This window comes from Spinacia oleracea, chromosome 2 (assembly GCF_020520425.1).
Source record: "Spinacia oleracea cultivar Varoflay chromosome 2, BTI_SOV_V1, whole genome shotgun sequence".
NCBI classification, from domain to species: domain Eukaryota; kingdom Viridiplantae; phylum Streptophyta; class Magnoliopsida; order Caryophyllales; family Amaranthaceae; genus Spinacia; species Spinacia oleracea.
Window position 1 is genome coordinate 52,165,187 of NC_079488.1, and position 23,196 is coordinate 52,188,382.

Here is a 23,196-nt window from a genome sequence, read left to right on the forward strand (position 1 = left end):
AACTCCTGGTACCATTTTTGAGCTTCTGATACCAATTTTGAACTTATGAGTACCATATTTCAACTTATGAGTACCATATATGAACTTATTTTGATCAAATATTTTTTTATAATAATATATCCGAGATTGGAATATAGTTCCTCTTAGAAGGGCCTAAAGACCATAGGCATATAACAAAATGTTACTTTTGCCTGATAGACACTAGAATACAAAATACAAATCCTGAAGAACATACACAGGGTTAATACGATTTTAAGATTAAATCCATAAACTTGACAGAAATACTTATAACACATGTATAGAATTTAGAATACTCTCCCATCATATCTGAACACTTGTTCGAATTACATTATCATATCTTCAAAGATCAATGCACATGAACAGCAACCACCACAAGGAGGGAGAGTACAAAGCACACAAGGAATGAATTTACATATCCACCTAAAAAACTTACAAATACATCACCAGAAATAGAACTTATTAAGATGCCAGATGACACTACAGTGAAGGAGTAGCATGTTTATTTACATTGCCAAAACATAACAGTAATGGTGCAGCCATCCTACCCTAAAACCTGACAGATCCAGCAAAAATAAACCAAACAAGGTTACTCCTCAAGGCTCAAGATCCAGGTCAAAACAGTAGACACCAAAAACTAGAACAAACAGTCAAACACAATCACAAACTAAAGCAACTTTCCCCAACCACTGCTACTACCCAGATGTTAAAGAGTTATCCCAAACTTAACCTGCATTCCTAGATGTCTCATTCCCAACCACCTTTTTTGTTGTTGCTTCCACTGCCGCCCCAAGATGAACCACCTCCACCTCCACCTCCACCCCAGCCCTTTTCTTCAGCCCCGTCAACAGGTGGTTTATCACTGCTCCCACCTCCACCCCAGCCCTTTTCTTCAGCCCTATCACCAGGCAGTTTATCACTGCTCCCACCTCCCCAAGACGACCCCCCTGCACTTGGTTTATCACCTCCCCAAGACGACCCTCCTGTACTTGGTTTATCACCTCCCAAAGACAAAGACGATCCTCCTGCACTTGGTTTGTTACTGCCCCAAGACGACCCTCCTGTACTTGGTTTATCACTGCTCCCACCACCCCAAGACGAAGATGATCCTCCTGCACTTTCTTTATCACCTCCCCAAGACGATCCCCCTGCACTTGGTGGTTTATCACCTCCCCAAGATGATCCGCCTGTACTTGGTTTATCCCCTCCCCAAGACGTTCCACCTGCACTTGGTTTATCACTTGGTTTATCACTGCTCCCACCACCCCAAGATGATCCACCTGCATTTGGTTTATCACTGCTCCCACCACCCCAAGATGATCCACCTGCATTTGGTTTATCACTGCTCCCACCACTCCAAGATGATCCACCCGCATTTGGTTTATCACTGCTCCCACCACTCCAAGATGATCCACCCGCATTTGGTTTATCACTGCTCCCACCACCCCAAGATGATCCACCCGCATTTGGTTTATCACTGCTCCCACCACCCCAAGATGATCCACCCGCATTTGGTTTATCACTGCTCCCACCACCCCAAGATGATCCACCTGCATTTGGTTTATCACTGCTCCCACCTCCCCAAGATGATCCCCCCGCACTCCCACCTCCCCAAGATGATCCACCTGCATTTGGTTTTGGTTTATCACTGCTATCACCTCCCCAAGATGACCCACCTGCGGTCCCACCTCCCCAAGATGACCCACCTGCAGTCCCACCTCCCCAAGATGATCCACCTGTGCTCCCACCTCCCCAAGACGACCCTCCTGCATTTGGTTTATCATAACTCCCACCACCACCTCCATACCTTCCACCTGATGGGCATTCCCTCGCCATATGACCCGCCTCTCCACATTTGTAACAGTTCCCACCACCTCCTCCGCCGCCACCACCTGATGATGGGCATTCCCTTGCCATATGACCAGCCTCTCCACATTTGTAACAGTTCCCACCACCTCCACGCCCACCTCCACCTCCACGCCCACCACCTGATGGGCATTCCCTCGCCATGTGACCTGCCTCTCCACATTTATAGCAGCTCCCACCACCTCCGCCACCACCACCACCAGATGGACATTCCCTCGCCATATGACCTGCCTCTCCACATTTGTAACAGCTCCCACCACCTCCGCCGCCACCACCAGATGGGCATTCCCTCGCCATGTGACCAGCCTCTCCACATTTATAACAGCTCCCACCACCTCTTCCGCCACCACCACCAGATGGGCATTCCCTCGCCATGTGACCTGCCTCTCCACATTTGTAACAGCTCCCACTACCTCCTCCGCCGCCACCAGATGGGCATTCCCTCGCCATGTGACCTGCCTCTCCACATTTGTAACAGCTCCCACCACCTCCGCCGCCACCACCACCCGATGGGCATTCCCTCGCCATGTGACCTGCCTCTCCACATTTGTAACAATTCCCACCACCTCCGCCGCCGCCGCCACCACCCGATGGGCATTCCCTCGCCATGTGACCTGCCTCCCCACATTTGTAACAATTCCCACCACCTCCGCCACCACCACCTGACGGGCACTCCCTTGCCATGTGACCTGCCTCTCCACATTTGTAGCAGTTCCCACCACCTCCGCCACTACCACCAGTTGGACATTCCCTCGCCATGTGACCGGCCTCTCCACATTTGTAGCAGTTCCCACCACCTCCACCACTACCACCAGATGCTGGCTTTTTCCAGCTTCTGTCTTCCCCACCCCCATCAGTGGTCTTGCTCCAACTCTTACCCTGGCTTACATCTCCACCCTTTGACCAGCCACTTGAAGTAGTAGTAGCATCCTTCTTCCACCCATCCATTGCTTTCTCCTCAGACTTCTGACCTGAAATACCCCAGCCAGAGGAACCAGAAGAGGCACCTGTCCAACCAGTATGTGTTTCAGCAGAGGCCACAACTTGAGTCTGTGATGCAACTGCTGAGCTTCCCCATTTGCTGCTCTCACTTGACGTATTATTTTTGCCCCAGCCATCTGCTGCTTTGCCCCAAGACTCTTCAGCTGGATTACTAGAGCACTTAGGTTCAGCCCATTCAACACCACCTGCCTTACCAATGCTCTGTTCTACTGACGCTGTGCCTTCGCCCCAAGTCACACTTTTTGTACATGTTTTCGGTTTACCCCAACCAGAAGAACCAGATTCACCACATGAACCAATATTATTCCAACCGCCTTGCTCCTCCACGCTTTTTCCTTTGTCCAGAGAATCAGACTGGCCCTTCTCGGCAATTTGACTGGACCAACTGTTTGTTGCATTATCTGTTTTTCCTTGGCTGGAACTAGATCCACCGACGTTCCAAGAGCCTCCGTGATCTCCAACAGGGGCTATTGCTTTTCCCCAACCACCAGCACTTGTACCCCATCCCCCAACAGGGTCACTGTTATCAACAGCTTTTTCATTGCCGACAGCAACTTTACTGAGCCAAGCTGTATCTTCTACAATTTCACATTAAATAAGAAAAGTAAGAAATAATATTGGACACTGAGTTTTAAAACAAAATTTGTCAAACGAATTCGACTCAGCCAACAATTAATACTTAACAAGATGTAGTATAACAGCACAGGTATTTACCAACAGAAGAAGGCAGATCAGTAGCTGCAGTACCCACTTGAAGCTGCATTTATCGAAAGAAACATGGGCTCATTTAAAGAAATGGCATAAGCACAGACTATGAATTTACAAAAAGCTTATTTACTTTTTGGGGAGAGGGGGTGCATGTTAGGAACTAGGAAGGGAATAGGGTAAATCCACATGCAATGGAAACCCAAAAGAAAAAGGATCAATTAACCAACCGAAGCACCAGAGGATGGGAAGGCAGGCCAAGCGCTCCTGCATATGCAGATTTAAAAATCAATAAGAAATAATCATCAAATCACTGAAACAATAAACAGCAAAAGAAAATATACACCAAAAAGAAGTGCCTAGCATCACCAGCTCCTAACAAGCATCATTTATGAAAAATGTTAGGGCAAAAGCAACCAAACACAATGTCATGTCCCACAAAAAACATTGAAGCCATCCAGAGTAGAAATTTCACATTGGCAACCTTAAGTACACTTTTTAACTGAATACTCCCTCCATCACAAACTTTTACTTAAGTGTTATATTTAGTGGTACGGAGTAAATAGATTTTTTCAGCATGGGGTTGGTGGGGGTCATATAAAATGGGGCAATTTTTACGGGGTGGAGGGAGTATCATTTACAATGATACCACTCTACAAATAATTTCTTCCTACTTAACCCCTATAGACTGTAAAAGAACAGTAACATAAACTCTAGTGCACATGTGATTATTGCTATTGTTATCGAATGAAATTTCCTTCCATCACCGACATGTGAGTATGTGACTAACGAGGAAAAGAAACACTAACGTAGAATCAGGCAGTCCTGTAATAAATACCAGCAGATTCTATGAACAGTTCAATGTTAAGTGATTCTGCTTGCGTCCTGGGTGATACACAGTATTGTTAGGAAATCTTAAGGTTACCCAGCTTAGATATGAGCTTAAGCTGGCCAAGGGAAGACCATAATACAGAAAGAGGCAAAATATCAGAAAGACTGGTTGAACTGTGATTAAAACCAAAGGAAGAGAATCAATTAAGAGCCTATTTCCGTGTTTTATTCTAATCGAGTCTACCTTAAATATATTTTAATACATGTCTAAAATATGAGCTTAAGTTATTTCTGAGTTCATAGTAACAGTTCTCTATTGGAGTACCCTATTGTCACTTAAAACCTCAGTATGCCACACATTGGTCGCATCATAGTAGCTTGTCACGTTCTTCCAGAGAAATTTGAGCTGCTGCAGCAGTTACAGCAGCAATGATTTTAGAAGGCTGCTTGGGACATATAGACTCATATTGTTTAGAGAGAATTTGAACTACGACAATACCAATACCTAATGGTGTGAATCCACATAAGGCTCCTGTGGTCCTCACTTAAACCGGTAAATACCCAAAGGGTAGTAAAGGAATTGCTTGAAAGTTTGTTAGAATGTCAAAGTTTTGTAGTGGTTTTTGTGTGCACCAAATAACAGTGTGAATGATGTAGTAAACAGAATGGTAAGCTTAAGGAGAGTGGTAAGCTTAAGTAGAGTGGTAAGCTTAAGGAGAGAGGTGTGTTGAATATAGAGAAAGAAAGTATTGGGAGGATTATCACCCCTTCAAGTGTTATACTCCCTCCGTATTTAGTTAAAGGATACACTTTCTATAATTGGCCGTATTTAATTAAAGGATACACTTTCCTTTTTTGGCTATCAGTCCCCACTTCCAATTATATTAATATTTCTCTCCTTCGTTGTAGTCCCTACACTTACTCACATTATCTTTTTACTACTTTGAATAATTCACCCACTACCCCACTTTCATCTTTATTTTAATAAATTCAACTCACTATCCTAAAACTACGTGTCAGTCAAAGTGTATCCTTTAATTAAATACGGAGGGAGTAGCTTGTAATTATGGATAAAACTGATCTTGAATACAAATAGCTGAGCTTTCCCCTCTTTTAGTGTCTTTCATTTTTTTTATTATCTTATTTTTTTTCTGTTTGATCTAACCAGATTCGTAGCACCTTAATCCCAAAAGGATAGGGTCAGCTGCATGAACCAATAATTAAGAGAGGTTCCACTAATATAAATTCAGTTGAACAGTTGTACAAGACTTTGTCAAGGACAAAGGAAGGAGCATGCTCACAACATAAGTGCTTAAGTAATTGAAAACAAATCCCTCAATCGAGCCATGACAACAGAGAAAGCTATAACAGAATATCACAACAATAGCATAGATCTTACCGGTGTGCTGGAAACCCCCACGTCAGTTAGAAAATATACCAATCAGGGGAATAGGGGGGCAGCAGGAAGGGGAAGTTAAGTGGGTGAAATACAAATGAAAAGCAGGCACAAGACATAGCAAGGTAAAGGACAGGAGGAACGGCTAGTTAAGTGGGTGAAAAACATGCACAGGACAGAGCAAGGAAGAGAAAACGAGGTGCATACAAGTATACAACCCATTAGATATTCACCATGTAATCAAGAGAGCACCTCAATTACACTATCCAAGAGAGACAGATCATACCTTTCACTAGACACCCCTCCAACATTCCAACCATCACCATCTGCTGAACCACTAGCTTGTTGTAACCAATCTTTAAAATTAGAAACAATATCACATTTAAACAAGAAAGACACAAATTAGCTTCCAATGCCTCAAAGAAAAAGATCAATAACGTCAAATTCAGAATAAAGAAAATTGCAACAATATCCGTGATGATGAATTCTTCAAAAATGGTAATTAAGCTTGTTTAGCATGTAATTCTTAAAAAACACACAAATGGGAAAGAAACAGTACATAATATCCTGTGTTATCTGGATTCGGGATGGAATGTTGGGTACGGGTAATCTGAAAATTAGGGACACGGGACTCTGTCCGATATTTAGACATGGGTACAGGGACACAGCAACTCTTAAATATAAAATAACTTTATCTTTCAGACTCTTTTCCATAAAATTATAATGAAAAGGAAAAGATAGAAGAGGAAGGGGAGGAGGCTGAGGAGCCACATAACTACCTCAGCTCCTGCCTAAGTCCCTCATTTGCCAAGCACAGAATAAAAAATAAAAAAAGAATGCTAGTGGAGGGGCCACGTGACTACCCAGTCACTGCCAGTTTCCAGTAGAAAAAGAGGACAAAGTCAAAAGTTAAAAATATATTTTAAAAAAAAGAAAAAAAAAGGGTGACAGAAGTAGGTGAAGGGAGAAGCTTTAAAAAATTGAAGAGAGAATTGACCATCCCTAAATCCCTAAAATATCATTCCTTTTTTTTGTAGATTGATGGGTCAATTTCTAGATCTAGGATTAGCCATGTCCGAGAGCATGTTGCCAGATCTGACCCGGATTTCGTACCCATGTCAGTGCCATGTCAAACGAGTACGACGGATTAAATGCCGAGTCCGGGTAACAGAGGTAATAACTGTATCGTTATCTCAATGTCTTTGCACCATACAAACAAATTTCAAAATGGTGTAACCAAGTATAAACAAGGGGCAGCTTCTAGAGACAGCAAACTGCCATACAGAAACTGCAATTTAAATTCTTTTTTCCTTTCTTTTCTCAGGTTTAAGAAATTACGGGTGGATCAACAAGGTTTTGCTTTGTTACGGACTTACAGGGTCCTATGGCAGTAAGGGAGTAGCTACACTAAAAATACAATTTTTTTTTATAGTACACTAAGAATACAATTTTTTTTAGTACACTAAAAATACATGAATTGTGTCATTTAAGCAAGTTTTGAATCTAGTACCACACTGATCTAGAACAAATTTTTTTTTCTTTTAACACATTTCTTTCTTTTTTCTTTCTTTGTGCAAGGTGTATGCAGATGCCTGTGATGTTGACATATTTGTTTCACCAAGGGGTAAAGAGAGGAAGGAGATTCGTAAAGGAATCCACATGAGAGGAAGATAGGATAAAGAAATGGAATATAAATTAGAAGAAAGCCCAGGATAAGAGCCAAAAGATCTTGAGAATCATCTCAAATTGCTGAAAGGATCCTTTAACCCTATCCATTGAAGTGAGCTAGAAACTTTCAAAATCATCAAACTTCTAACAAAAGGTAATTTCATAAAAATGGATGCATGCGCACACAAAGGATAATAAACCAGTGGTCACAAAGTTGCTGATTCCTACCATTTGTGTTGCCTTCAGTTCCAAGCAAGTCGAATGGTTTGAACGGTGAACTCGTTTCTGGGTCATCTCTGTTGACACAATTATTAATCAGACCATAGTATCAACCAAATTAACAGACTATACAAAAGCAGCTACAAATGAGCTTCTAGTCGTATGCTTCAAAGAAGAAGTTTACCTAATTAAAGAGGCAGAAGTCTTTCCACGAACCTCAGAAAGATGCTCACGTTTAACTGCAGAAGGTCGCCTCAATAAGATGCTTTACTAGTGTCAAAGGAGATAAGAGATCCAGAATGGACAAACCTGTAAGAACCTTATGTTTAGAATCAAGCTTCACAGTGACGTCAGAATAGCGAATAGCTAAGACACGGCAGAGATATCCTTTCAAGGGACCAATTCGAATTCTTAACGACTGCCCAACAGAGAATAATCCTTCTTTTTCTGTCTGATCCACTGCAGTAAAGAATACCCAAATACAAAATTAGTTAAAGTAGAAAAAGATCCAGATTAACTTCAAGCATAGTGCTTACATGCATACCATCGGAATTGTTCCCTCTCTGCCATGGTTTCTTAGGAGATAAAGGTGATTTAGGTGAGGAAGGAACATCATCAAAACTCGATGGACCTCCTTCATCCTGTGTGAGATTAAACAACAGAAAATTATCAGAAATAAAAGGGAAAACGGAAATCATTCACACCTCCAGAAGATGGTTTCTTTTTCATCGACTGGGAGGGTTAGGGGGTGACAGGAGACACTACCATGGAATACCTTTCCATGACAAGCAGTCTCGGAATGCTTCACTTTCTCAGACATCTGGGATTTTGCGCAGAAATAAGCATTATCCAAATCATTTTCATCGTACAAAAAAATGACCCCCCTGTAAACCTGCTTCACCATTCCCTGCCGTCCCTGCAACAAGGATAAAAGTTACTTAGTAAATAAACATACAAATAAACATACACATCTTGTTAATCTACACTTTAAGTTTGTCATAGAAAGAAGAGAACCTTGACTGGCCCCTCCAAAATTCTGACAGTGTCATTTATGGATATTGTCTTCATACGATGATCTAAAGCTGTAAATTTCTTCTCTAGAGGCACATACTTCAAATCTTTTTGTCCTAGAGTCAGCGTCACTGGTCCTTCTAAATCGTCTTTCAAAACCTAAAATAGACAATGACATATCAGAAACAGACAAGACTACAATAGTTATAGAAAGGCACCCCCCACCCCCCCCCCCCCCCACCCCCACCCACACACACACACAAAAATAAAAACCTTGTAGTTCTCTCCCTTCTCCATGCCTACAATCATACCAAAATCTCTTTTCCTGCCAAATGAGAAAACAAAACAATAAATCATTGATACAAAGCAAAAGCAGCCAAGACACAGCCAGCGGGCCTCGAAAATATGACTCACCCAAAATGAACAAGATCATGGACTTCAAAGCTAGATTGCTCGTGGGATCCAGAAGAACCCTCTCCTTTCCGACCTCCCTTAACACCTCCCTTACCACCTCCCTTATCAAAATTCACAATTGACTTCTTCTTTGGCTCCCCATAAAGTTGTGAAAGCCACTCCACATTATCAGATTCATCATTACTGGAAATCACGAACTTCTGTAGCTCATCTTCTGAGGGATTAACACCCCAAAAGCTCAAAGAGTCAATGGATACTTTCTTATACAAAAATCCATCCTTAAGCATCAGACTGTCAAGGAACTCAAACATTTTTCCGGTGTCGCGATCACGTCTGTATTGTATAAGAGGTCGAAACTCCCTGAGGTGGTAAAAAAATCAACAACTAGCCACCAAAAGAAAAAAAATACACCCAAACGAATGGACAATATAAACTAAGCTACTAAAAAAAAAGGAGATATAACAATTACTCCAGGTCACTTGAGCTTATCAATCTTGCTGCTGGTACAGATCCTTTTGTCCTCTTAGAATTTGCTCCTCCACCCTGCAAACAAAAGTTAGAACTATTAAACATGATGCAATAAGAGTATACACACATAGACCTGTAAAATGACAAACATAACAGGTAACCTATTCCAGAGATGCAGAGTAGGATAACTTTTAACAAACTTCTTATAGAGCAGAAAACATAGTCTAAAGGGCATCCAGTGTAGACTACAAACTAAAACACAAAACGCAGAAGAAATTTTAAAGATGAAACTATGTTGAACGTAGCCCAAAGCGCAGAAAAATTGCAATCCATATCTACCAACCAAAACACCTAACTAGAATATCAAACAAAATCAATATGAAAAACAACATTTCCCTAATTCCTCAAATGGTTGGTTTCCTCTGACCCTTGATATCATATACTTCCTCCTTTCTTATTTACATGACACAATTGATTTTGACACACATATTAAGGAGAGGTAAAAGAGAAAGAGAAAGGATAAAAGAGCCCCTTAACAACAAGAACCAACCATCACTTTCACCTCTTTAAAAGTGAGGGCAAAGATGACAATTTACCATATAAAAGTTTCCCATTATAGAATTGTGTCAACTAAAAAGGAATTTCCCTAAAAGGAAATTGTGTCATGTAAATAAGAAAGGAGGAAGTATTACATCTGCTACTTCACCATAAAAAAGAAACAAAATTTTAACACTAGGAGCCACTTCAATATAATCAATTATAATCAAAAGCCACATAATAATGAACCTAAGACTCCATTGAACTTGAGCATTAGTCTTAAAATCCCTCTATGGCATCGATAAACCACAGTTGATAAGATTTGAAAGAAGCAGTACCGTGATTGCTATCATAGAGGAACGATTGTTGGAGAGGGATGGAATTTTGGATGATCCAAGGGGTCAGCTACTCTTAGCTCAACAACACATGAAAAGCCAGGAGGATAAGGGAGGTTTCTTTTGTGGTAGGGGCAAGGTCTATCCTCCTGGCTGCGAAATTTTGCGGCCCTTGTGAGGTAATCCAGAAGGTGGGCAGAGTAGCCTATATGTTACCTCTTCCTGATTCTGCTAGAATCCATCCAGTAATCAATGTGTCACAACTTAAGTCTGCTGTGGGCTCAGCTCCAGTTCAATGGATATTCCTTCTCAATTATCCCCTGATATGATGTTTGAAGGAGCCTGAATCTGTGCTGGAGGGTCAGAATTCAGAAATGCAATTGATGCAACCATTGCTGTCATAGAAGTGATGGTAAAATGAAAGGGTATGAAGCAACTTGGAAGACTTCACAGCCATGTCCCTCAGGTTCCCTGATTTCCACCTCGAGGACAATGTGGCAGTTTGGGTGGGGGAGAATGCTAACCATCCACCAGAACATCCCATTTTAGTGGCATATTCTCGAAGGGGTCAGAAGGGCATTTCAGGGGATGTGTAAGGAATCAGTTAGTGTCAGTATGAGAAGGGGTAGCACAGAAAATGGGAGGGAGTTAGTTTTGGAGTAGAGTAAGCTTCAAGCTAAACAGTTAGCTATTGTTAAATAAGGGAAAAGTGAGGTGAGAGATGACATTCTGAATATTGTTGTGGACTTAGTAGTTTTGGGACGAGATACACCCCTCAAAGAGTGAGTAGTTGTAATTGTGTGTTCACTCAAATCAAGTAATACAACTTAAGCTTTCCCCTATTTTCTCTCTCTTATTCTTCTGCAATTCATCCTAACATTCTCTGTTGATCTCCTAATTTCTGGACTGTTGGTTGTTATTTTTTATTTAATAATCTGAGTCTAAGCATGATAAGGACGAGATTATATACACAAGGCCCGTACTCCAGCACACAATATCTTCCTAGTACTTCGATATAAATAAAGACATCAACAAAAATGAGCTACTACTTTAGTCCATTATAATCCAAAAGCTAAAGATTCTAAATTCATTGTAAATGGACTCAGATGAAAATATCAAAGTATATCACAATACAATCTACTTTCTTTTTCAGTGCATGTATCACTTGCCTTAGCCAGCCATCTCCTTCATGTTTGAAATTTTAGTTGCCATATACACTTAGCAAAAAAATATTTTACTTCTAATGTCGGGGAGGGGGGGGATTAACTAGGATGTTTATTACAATGAGTAGATAGCAGTGCACCACAGTTTTGAACGACTTGCTTAGCTCAAACTCAAAAATGATAAAGCATATAGCAGGCAATAATTGATGACTAGTGAAGAAAGATACAAAGATTACAGGAAAACTATAGTGAATGAAGAAAGATTCTCACATTTCAGAAGCATGTGATTCCATAGCATATCAACTAAGGGAAATGGCAGCTATAAACATGCATTTTGACTCACTTTGACATACAAATAAACATTACACACAGCATGGACAGCAGCTAGTGAGTTAAAATAATCTGCTAAAGTTTTGTACATCACATGAAGACCTCATGAGATATGGTGTGACAAAGATTATCTGAAACAAACAATTTCACTTAAAAGTTGGAAGCCACTATATCTATTCATAAAAATGCTAGTTCCCAATAGAAGGGCAAAGAAACCCAAACTGAAGACTAAGAATATTACATATTTCTCCGTAAGAGCCTGTAGATCAATTCTTGGGATCAACTTCACTGTTGCTTTTTTTCGCTCATTGTTGACAGCCACCACCTAAACAAATATGACTTGCAGTTGAGAAGCAAATACTAGAAACTTCCGTATGTCTGCAAGTTGTATTCAAAAACTACCAAACCTGTGCTAAGTCACCCCTGTAGATTCCATTCTTTACCCGTGCCCATGTTCCCTCTTTGACTTCATGATACCTCTTTTTAACAACCAGGAGTCGACCAACTTCATTCGATGGCACTGGTGTTACAAGGCTAAAGTATACATCAGCAAGCTGGTTACATGCCTAAGAAAAATTTATAAATTAATTTTTTTAGACAAGAGGATACAAAGTTGCGCAATATAAGGAGAAAATAGGACTTTCGTAAACAACTGCAGCTTATATAAGGTTACCTCGGCGACGTCAGACTGCTTTTCTGCTTCAATAAATACAAACCCTTTGATGTGCTCGACAGCAAATGCAGATATTATCTGCAGCTTGGTTCCTAAGACTTTCAAATCTACAAACTTTTGTATCAGGCAGAATACAGTATTTTTCTCTCGCCCAACCTGAATGTGGAGAAAAATTAGTGTTCGCAGAAATAGAGCATGCAAAATAAATACTAAATAAATAAATAAAGGCGTAGCAAAGAACAAAAACTGAGAGTAATCATTCAACTTTGATGCCAAGAAAAATGTTGATCATACCTTGCACTTGACTTTCCAGATAGTTGGTTCCACGGATGGCATAAGTTCACTCTTGTCTCCAGACCTTTTAGACTCGTAATCATCATCAGCATACCTAACATATCCAGACCCTCTCCTATAACGCTCTTCTAACATTTTCTCCAGTTCATCCCCACTTAATTCTTCCTCTTTCGGAAAAAAGGGGACCTGATCAAATCTTCCAGGCTCACTTTTGACTTTAGGATCCACATTATAATCGGCTAAAAAATCTGGTCGAACACAGAGCAAAAACACAATTAGGAACGGATTACACGTAAGAACAGGGGAATATTCACACGCCAACGAGTGTATGCTTATGTTTCTAAAAGAGAAGAAACGATACTCATAATTAGAGCGGAGAGGTTATAACTAGTTCCAAGTTGTGTAGTACAATAACAAGTAAAATGTCGAGTTGGATCACTCAACCAAAATAACTTCAGAAAATATCAGCCCGTTGGATTCAATAAATTTCTTCACTTCCATTCATTTAAACAAATTTCCTCAGAGTAATTTAACAAACAGCCTTAATTCACATAGCACAACTAGAGAAATCTGAAGAACCACAAAAAGAAACAACGAGGCAATAAAAAAAAACTAACAAAGCTAATTTGAAAGATACAGACACAAGTAAAAAAAAATACAACTAAGTATGTGTCACAATGTAGCAAAAAGCAATCCAGACACCTAAAACCAATACAGGCAAAACCCTAAACTCAATTGACAAAGGGAGCTTCAAAAATGCTAAGTTATAAGTTTATAACAAGACACTATCAAGATCACCAACGAAAACCCACCCACATTTCCTTAAAATACAGAAAACTGATGAACTGCCCGAAAAGAAGAGGAAGAAAAAAGCACAACGAACCCACAAGCCAAAATTATGAAAAATCCAGTAACACCAAGAAAAATAAATTATGCGCTTCAATGTAACAATTAAAACTCATCCATATTCCTGAAATCTACATGCAGAAACCTAAAACCCACAAATCGAAAAAATGAAGACGAAAAGAAGCCGACCACAGAAAAAACAAGTTCATAAAAAACCCTAACATAAAAACAGAGACTTTAAAGGTAGAACAGAAGCAAATTAAGGAGAAGACTTGAACAATATACCATCATCAAAAAAATCGTCGCTGCCACTATCGCTGTCACCATCGCCATCTTCAAAGGCGGCATCTTCGAAGAACTGTAGAACATTGCGATTCTTCCTAGATTTGCCACCATTATCGTCGTCCGAACGTTTTCTCTTGCCAGATGAGTCTTTACCGTCGGCTATTCCCTTGCCCTTAGACGCCATTTCTGAGCTTCTTCCTCTCACCTGAAGAAGACAATGGCGTGAGGAGAGAGATGCGGGGGGAGGGGCTTTTGTTGTGTGTGTTTAGACTGTTAGTGTGTGCTTTCGATTTTGGAGTAAGAGCCGTATTTCTTCTTTTTTTTTAGAGAAAAATAGGATTAGTGCATTAACGAAGGCACAATTTGTCCATTGTTACCTATGGTGAAATTTCACAAGGGCAATGATTTTCCCACATTTGTTGAACTCCAAACGGCATTAATCTAGTGAGGCGATGGGCAACAAAATTACCCTCCCTCCTAACATGAGACCAAGAAATGAAATCAAATCATAAGAAGTACAAAAAGAAAGAATGTCATCAAGGATGCCATCAAGATCAGCAAAGTAAATAGAGGTCTTAGTTAGGCGCTTGATGAGAAGCTCATAGTCACTTTCAAGGATAACTAACTTCATGCCATGTCTGCGTGCGAGCTTGATTGCGAGCAGCATTGCCTTCCCCTCTGCCACCTCTGGAGGCCAATGAGCACGCACCCTCTTGCAGGCTGAAAACAGCACGTCCCCACAGTGACCTCTGGCGACAGCCCCCAAACCAACCCAACTGTAACACCCTAATAATTCCTCGCTTTTATAAAACCATTTTCCAACTTAAAATAAAGGAATTACTAAAGTATTACCGTCGTCGTGATAACGGGTAAGGCTAGTACCAGAATTACGCAGCGGAAATTAATGTCAACTAACTTTTAAAAACATAATTAATGTAATATTGAGGCCTCCTACAATTTGGAACCATAACGGCCCAAAACCAAAACATAAATAGTTCAAACATTTCAAACATAATTAAAGTATTATTAAATAGTTTCAAAGTACGAAAACATGCAACTCTCTCGATCATCCCAAGCCACATGATTCCGATCTACCAACCTGCTATATTATTCTACTCCCCATCAATGCAAGTGCAAATGATAGATCATCATAGGGTCATTAAGGCAAAGGCCATGACCAAGACACACAAAGCACGTAGTCAGCAAAAGCTGAGTACTTACAAGCATAGAGTGAATGAAACTAAAACATGCATCACTCACTAAGTACTAATCATCATGCAAAAGCCATAAAATAAATAACAACAAATCATGAATACAAGGTTTGACTCTTGACTCGACTCTTGACTCACAATTTAATTAGAATAAGCTTCGAACGGGCCAAAAGAAAGTTCCATAAAGGAAAAGGTGATGGGAGCCAACCATACACCAAATAATAAATAATAAAATCGGGCCATACCGAGTGTCGGGCCATACCGACGGAATTTCTGCGCATAATATGAATGAAACAACGTCTTGTATCATTAGTAGGAGTACGAGCTTTCCGGCAAGACTCCCCCCATTGTTCATACTCAAGGTATATACGTTCCAAGAGTTTTGAAGCTTGTTCTGGTTGCACTTTACGTTTATTAATATTTTATTTAAAGTGAACTCAAGACTCAACAATGTATCTTCATACAATTAATAAACAACAACCAAAACAATCTTATTTTAATGCTTAATGACTTGTGATCAACCAAGCAAGACTCTTGTGAAATTACTACCATGTTCCTCCTCACCAAAGTGAGACTCCACATCATGCACATTAACATGAGGGTTGTGCCCTTGCACGACAAATCCTAATTCATTTCATACATAATATTCTCAACTGAACCCTACATGTGCGGTGGCTTACATGAGCTAACCCTTCACATGTGGTAAAATAAATAGTACAACGAGGTACGAATAATTGGCTCAAAGTATGCTAGACATCCCGTACAATAGCATACAAATAAATAGTCCATCCATTGCATGTGAAACAAACCATACATGCATAAATATTGAACAACATGATTGACAATGAATTCCATACTCATAATAATCTCAACATGCTTGTTCAACCAACAATTCAATAATTCCAAAAACATTAATCCACATGATCGTTCACCAAAGCATATATGAATCCACATAATATAATTCACATCATCAACAATCATGTAATGTCCTTAACAAAAGTGTGGTCGCCCTAAACTTGTACGTACCTTGAATACCTAAGCATGGGGGCCACTTTGCAATAACGAGCACTCAACTAGAAATCACCTCCTATCATCAAAATAATGAAACTTAAATTATTTCCATGTTCATTAAATTTCCAGCAACTTTATAAAATCTAAAACCTTATTTAAACTTTAGAATTCGATCGTTTTTCAATAATATAAACGTCTCAATTTGCAAAACCAATCCCTAGTACCAAAACATACTTTTTTCGTCTTTAAAATCAATAAAAATCAACACTTTAAGCCTTTATTCAAATCTGAAAATATAATTGATTATCATAATTAAAATCATCACCTAATTATGCTAATCAATTGACTCATTAGGTCTAGGTTAAAACCCTAACTTGAAAATCCCAATAACACTAATTTATTATCATAAAAATCAATCCTTTATTAAATAAACGAATCTGAAAATTCATGCTTTAATAGTTAAAACAACCCTAATGAATCACAACACGCAAATCCTCAAAGCACGGTATTCATAACCGATTCCCAGCATTTTAATTACTCAAAACAATAATAATATTATAATTTAAAATACGGAATTGAAATAGAATAGGTAAGGAAGAAGAGAATTATACCAATTCGGCCTATAGCACGGAACAATCATGAATTAGGGTGATTGGGCGAAAAGAATTGAATAACGAACACGAACAACACACACACACACACGCACAACTCGTGTGCGGGTGTGCGCAGCGACGAAGGGACGAGGCAGCAGCAGCGGGCGCGAGCAAGAGAGAGGGGCGCGCGTTGAGGCGCGAGAGAGCATAGAGGGACGCGCGCGCTAGGGCGCGAGGGAGCAGGGCAGAGCAGCACGCTAGGCGCGCAAGAGGGACGAGGGAGCAGGGGCGCTGTGCGCGAAGGAGGGGCGAGAGCAGGGGCGCTGTGCGCTGGGGCGTGAGGCCGAGCAACAGCGACGCAACAACAGGAGGGCACGAGCACGAGGGCACGAGGGCCGTGCAGCGTGCGGACGAGCCGAGCAAAGAGGAGAGAGGAAGAGTGATGGGCAAGCAAAGCAAAAGAGAGGGTTTATGAGATTTTAGGGGTTCAATTAATGATGAGGAGTCCTATTTATAGGCTCCTTATTTTTAATGGGCTAGGCTTAGGAAAATAGGATTGGGCTTAGCAATTAAATGACTGGGCTAGCCAAGAGTTTGGAATTAAATTCTTTTGATTGGGCTCGTTTAATAAAACGAATTGGACTTTTCATTTAAAACCCGAAGCCTTTAAAAATCATTTGCAACCCATTTAATTTCCCGACTCAAATATTAAATTTGTTTCGTAATTAATTAAAATAATAAATATTCTAATTAATTAAAATACATTTAAATAAGATACATTTAAATATTATTTAAATGCTAATTAATCGTAAAATGCTTTATAAATATAATAAAATATACTTATAAATAGTATAAAAATACGAGGTATTACACCAACCATCATCACTAAGAGATGCATTGGAGTTAATTTTGGTGAAATTTATCGGGGGGGGGGGGGGGGGCGCCACATTTTGGTGCTTTAGGCTTCCTTACGCCTAACACAACTGTACACCCGAGCAGTATAAGAATTATAATCCTCAGCAAGTCGCCTCACATGATCAGATACAACACCATGTGGAGTCTCCTTCCGATTGAAGACCATCTCATTGCGACGACACCAGATTTGTCGTAAGAGAATAACTCCCCTTTGCCTCTTTTTTGCCTCAATCTTTTGCCATGATTCGAATATCTCAAGCAGTTCCTTCCTCTCATAATTACTTGTCATCTCCTCACAGTCCAAAGCCACCCGAAAAAGATGAACAAGCTAATACCATTAAAATAAAATAAAAATATGCAAAAGTATGAAGATTAACGATAATCCCCTTAAAAAAAGATAGATTAAACACAGGAGAATAATCAAACTATTATCAACATATTCAAACCCTAGAAATTACATGAACCGAAACAAATTTGAGAAAAGAGAAAAATTAGACACATTAATCAATGATATGAGAAGAATACCTCATCAGAGACGCGGTGCCCGCTAATCAAATCGTTGATTGATTTTCTTCATTGGGGTAGGGCAGTTCATCAAGAGGGGAAATTGAGGAAGAGTGGAGAAGAGTGAGGAGGTGGCTCGGAAAGGTGGGGTTACCGAAAAGTTTTGGCGCTCAGTAAATGTTTTAACTCCCGCGTTGATGATTTTATTATTTAGGGAATCCCGCGTTGATGAAATTGCTCCATTGGAATTGACTAGTTTCATTATCATATTACTCCTTCCCTCCTTAGAAAACTGTTCCGTTTTAATTTTTTTGGTCAAACTTTAAAAACTTTAATCATGAATTTTCAATATCTTATGATAAATAATATAGTTATGCAGAATCTTGTTAGATTCGTTTTAATATTTATTTTTGGAATATCAATTTTTTTTATAAATTGTCCGCGTGTCAATTAGAGATATTTACGTTTTAAGCCGTGTCTTAAAGACCGTAAAAAGTCAAATGGGGTAATCTTTTAGGAATGGAGGAAGTATGTATTTCATATCAAATAACAATTGTTATTTATTATTATTATTATTATTATTATTATTATTATTATTATTATTATTATTATTATTATTATTATTGTTGTTGTTGTTGTTGGTGGTGTTGCTGTTAGTAGTGGTGGTGTAATTGTGATGTGAGTGTTGTTTAAGCCATAATAATAAATAAATAAAAACATTAATAAAGTATTTCAATTCACATAACCAATTTGTCCATATCAAAAGCGATCATGTCCAGATTAGCACCAGTTCTTTAAATGGACATGTTCCACACTAAATATATTGTGGACTATGCTTAAAATCGTAATTCTAACAACTTGTTTCAAGATCAACCAATAAATCTAAACGAAAAATCAATCACCTCGTATTCTATCACGGTGATGTCCACTCCATTGATGCTCCTCAAAATGCCCATTTTCTACTGATATCGCCTAAATTTCTCACCAGCATCTCCCTTCTCCCTTGCTGATTATGGCGCGTCCAGATTTAATCTCTTCTCCCTCACTTCTTATTTTCTGCTGCTGTATTCTCTCATCCAGAAAATACAGAAAATACAAATAAAATATCTCAAACTCTATGATTAATTCATATCATCGATTACAAACTCATCGTCATAACTTGCACAAAGTCATTCTCAGCAATAGTATGTAACTTTTCCCTCAAAAAAAAAACAGTATGTAACTTTTCTCATCAATTTTGTTTATTTCTCAAATTTTCTTGTATTGAACTTCAATAACTATGATTTTTTTTAAATAGGGTTTTGTTTTGTTATTCTGATTAAATTGATTTTGGTTAATTTTGATTTTCTGGTTTCTATGTGTTATGAAACACTAATTTCGTCATGGTTGTTTAATTTTGTGAAAATTGACAAGGATTTCCCAGTCTTTCAGTATTCTTTGTAATTTGTGCTTAAACTTGTTTTATTTCATTCTTTATTTGAGTAGGGTAATTTTTTTTTTCTCTAATAAGTCGACTGGTGAATTTCTTTTGGAAATTGGTTATGTATGCTTGATTGATTATGTTCCTGCTTTGAATATGTTGAAAATAATAGAGGTTTCGAAGATACTGGTTTGCTATTATGCTACAAAATTTGGTAGATGACAAAATATTGAGGCATTTAAGCATCCATTTTCTTTAATTTGCTCAACTAGGTTTATGCAAACCTTTTCGAAATCTTTGATTTTATTATCTACCTATGCAATTATATTAGTTATGGAATTGAGAAGCACAAGTACCAAATTCAGCTATTTATTTATTTGTCGTCTATATGACCAGTAATTTTTTTTTTCTCTGTTACACTGTAGGAATCGAGTATATTTCTTGCTGGAGATAAGGGTCGCTCAACTAAGTGGATTGCAAAAGATGCTTAGAGTTAGAAAATAACACTTGGGTACTCAAGTTACATATTTATATATATCCAATAAAGACCTTGATTGGTGCAACTCGAGGGCTTGAACTTGATGTATTTTTGAATCGGAGCAGACTAGGTATGCATTCTTTGGTTTCTCGATCAGTAGAATCTCTAAGTACTTGAGTGCTTAAAGAGTTAAAGCCTTTCTATGGTTAGAAATGTAGCGACAACTATTAATGTAATAGCTCATATTTTAAGCAGCTCTCAATCTTCTTTTAAGTATAAATATTATTTTTTATCTCACTCTTAAGCAGCTCTCAATCTTCTTTTAAGTATAATTACTTTTTTGAATCTCACTCTTAAAATTGTTTTGAAACAAATTTGAGTCTAGTAATTTAAGATTTTATTAATGATTGGATTAAGTTTAGTATTATCTATTAATCAACTTAAAGATTAATTCTCGACTTATTACAACGAGTTGGAATTTTTAGAAATCTACTCGACTAAAGAATAAAGATTTTTATAATTCTAAATTTTCATTGTTTTATTTGAACGTGAATGTAAATTGTGATTCATATTTTATCAATTGAACTAGTGAAATTATTTTATTTATTAAGTTAAATTACTAATACATTACTCCCTTCGTCCCGGAATACTCGCAACGTTTTGACTGGACACGCTTGCCAATGCACAACTTTAACCACCAATATCTTTAACTACATATTATAAAAACTTATAAAATATTAATATTTTGAAAATATATATTAAGATAAAACCAACAATATATTATGTACTAACATTTGTTTTCATATACTTGAAATAAAATAGGGTTAAAGTGAATTATGTGAATAATGCAAAAAGTCAAACTGTTTCGAGTATTCCGAGACGGAGGGAGTATAAAAGAGTTATTTTAAATGTTAAAAGAATTATTAATATTATTTTGTTCTATTATTTCAAATGTTAAGTGTATGTAACTTTATTCTACTCCGTATTATTTTGTTCTTGTTGATCAACCTAAGCCTAATTCCTTCCCTTATCTCCTTTCACCTTGATGACTGATGAGTCATCCCTTTCCTCACTTACACACAGTCACGCAGTCACACATCACCTCTCCTCTCTCTCCCTTCACCACAAATTCTCTCCTTCTTTCCTACTCCTTGTGTCGCCGCGCCGCCAGCCGTTTCCCTTTCGCCGGCGACGTTGATTCTGCTGCCGAGGATGTTCGTTGTTGTTGTTGTGTGTGATTTTGTTGTTGCTCCCCTCCCTCGTCTCTCCTTTCTCTCGTCCAAGCTTCGTGATGTCGCCGTCGATGGTGGCCGCTAAACCACCCTCATCTAGACCTCGTCTTCAATTGATAAACCATCTAAATCCTTCCATAAATTGATTGAATTAAATTTTGATTTAAAATTTCAAACCCTAACTAATTGAATTTCTCTCTCCTCCTGTTGTGGGTGCGCCACCACTTTTGGGTTGTCGGTGCGACGGTGTTCCATCGTCGTTGTCGTATGTTGTTGGAGGTTGATCGGTGTTGATCGTTGTGTTCTTGTTCCTCTCCCCTGCTTCACTCCTCTACCTCTCCTCTCCTCCGGTAGACTCACGGAGCGCCACCTCCTCGTGGCTCTGCCAGAGCTGTTGTTGCTATTCCGTTGATGTTGTTGTTGTGTTATCTGTCTTATGGTTTTTGTCGCTGCTTCTCTGCCTCCTTATTTCTCTTATGGGTATAATCTCAAACCTAACTTATTTCTTTTTGATGATTTTGTTACCTAAGAAAATGGAATTCTTGTTTAATAAATATATTAATGATTCCAAATATTTGGTGACTTCACAAGTTATAATTACAAGTTTAATATCTTTACCTTTTGGTTCTAGAAGATGGCAGTTATGCACAATTCTTTTGTGGGGAATCTATTTCTCTATTGTGTTTTTAACTATGTTCTGAAATTCACATTTCTCACCCATGTTTTAACTAAGCTAGAACTAGTTTCCATTTTTTTCCCTCAAATTATTTTAGGAATTATAAGGATATGTCATGGGCCTTAAGTAAAAGATCAATGCTACCTGAATTAGGGGTTTTGTTGATGTTAAACCAATTTATGGAAGATACCTGAGTTCTAGAGTTTTTTTCATATGGAATTGGGTTTGGCATCATAAAAAAGGGGTTCGAGTAAGTTCTGCATATGTAACACTATTAGATTTTATAAATTTAATGAGAACGTATTGAAGATTAAAGTATAATATGCCATTGTTGCTATATTTGGCCGAAGATTCATCGATTACATTGAATTCACAACCAATAATCTTTATGTCATCGCATTACAAGATTGTAAGAACTCATGCAAATTAAAATTCCGTAATCTTGAAACAAATTGAGAGTTTTCATACCTTCTCATTACTTGAATATATCACAGGAATCAGGCAGAGCAAAGTACTTTCTTTGATGGGCAATAATGTCCAGCTAGAGACTTTGGTTAGTGTAGATTTGAGGCAGTCGTCAAGCATGTGAAGGCAGCTAGCAGACATCAACACGACTATGAGGCTATCAACCTAGGTATATGTACGAAATTATATGAGGCAAATTGCTCAAGAATAGGTTACCCATGAACCTGTGGCGCCAAATTAGTAAGAATAAGGGATAAGGGTGTGTAGTCTCATCTTTAACTTTTTTTTCTCTACAAGCTAAGGATATACTTTATCCATTTCGAACGTGTACTCTGCCATTAATTTACTGTACTTAGTGGGATGCATTGAAATTCAATTTTACGATTTATAATGTCTTAGGTGTTTGTTGAGACCCCCCCCCCATATTTGGAAAATGGTTGATTGCAAATTGCAACCGGTACTTGGTTGATTGCATACAATGTTGGTGTTTATTCCCTCTGTCCCTTAATACCCGACCTGTTTTGACCGGACACGCTTGCCAATACACAACTTTGACCACCAATGTATTTAACTACATATAATAAAAACTTATAAAAATACTAATATTTTGAAAGTATATATAAGATGAAG

At 38.6% G+C, this 23,196-nt stretch overlaps 1 protein-coding gene and 1 long non-coding RNA gene across 9 annotated transcripts; one reads left to right on the top strand and one right to left on the bottom strand.

Moving 5' to 3' along the window:
- Positions 1 to 272: 272 nt before the first annotated feature.
- Positions 273 to 22,707, bottom strand: LOC110777490 (protein RNA-directed DNA methylation 3). Of its 8 annotated transcripts, none has more exons than XM_056836806.1 (21): positions 22,570 to 22,682; positions 16,299 to 16,359; positions 14,439 to 15,173; positions 14,062 to 14,266; positions 12,931 to 13,178; positions 12,637 to 12,792; positions 12,371 to 12,529; positions 12,205 to 12,288; positions 9,600 to 9,673; positions 9,131 to 9,490; positions 8,990 to 9,041; positions 8,720 to 8,875; positions 8,481 to 8,621; positions 8,250 to 8,346; positions 8,015 to 8,164; positions 7,890 to 7,944; positions 7,715 to 7,782; positions 6,105 to 6,174; positions 3,822 to 3,858; positions 3,601 to 3,643; positions 273 to 3,464 (listed from the first exon to the last, which is right to left on the bottom strand). In XM_056836806.1, exons 4-21 carry the CDS (start codon positions 14,243 to 14,245, stop codon positions 766 to 768), a joined length of 4,833 nt encoding a protein of 1,610 aa, XP_056692784.1. In that variant the 5' UTR covers positions 14,246 to 14,266; positions 14,439 to 15,173; positions 16,299 to 16,359; positions 22,570 to 22,682; the 3' UTR covers positions 273 to 765. The 8 variants fall into 8 exon arrangements, with proteins under 8 accessions (XP_056692784.1, XP_021837791.1, XP_056692785.1 ...); XM_021982099.2 differs by lacking the exon at positions 22,570 to 22,682 and adding an exon at positions 19,198 to 19,285; XM_056836807.1 differs by lacking the exon at positions 22,570 to 22,682 and adding an exon at positions 18,317 to 18,555.
- On the top strand, positions 21,064 to 22,957 carry LOC110777491 (uncharacterized). Its single transcript, XR_002530449.2, has 2 exons — positions 21,064 to 21,905; positions 22,596 to 22,957. It is a non-coding gene; the product is annotated as an uncharacterized lncRNA (long non-coding RNA).
- Positions 22,958 to 23,196: the final 239 nt, after the last annotated feature.

Coding starts and splice junctions, on each gene's coding strand:
- LOC110777490 (XM_056836804.1), bottom strand. CDS start 22,707: ATGTCTGCTAGCTGCCTTCACATGCTTGACGACTGCCTCAAATCTACA. Junction 13,179..14,061: donor CGACGATTTTTTTGATGATG/GTATATTGTTCA, acceptor GTGTTCGACCAG/ATTTTTTAGCCGATTATAAT. Junction 8,165..8,249: donor GAGAGGGAACAATTCCGATG/GTATGCATGTAA, acceptor TCTTTACTGCAG/TGGATCAGACAGAAAAAGAA.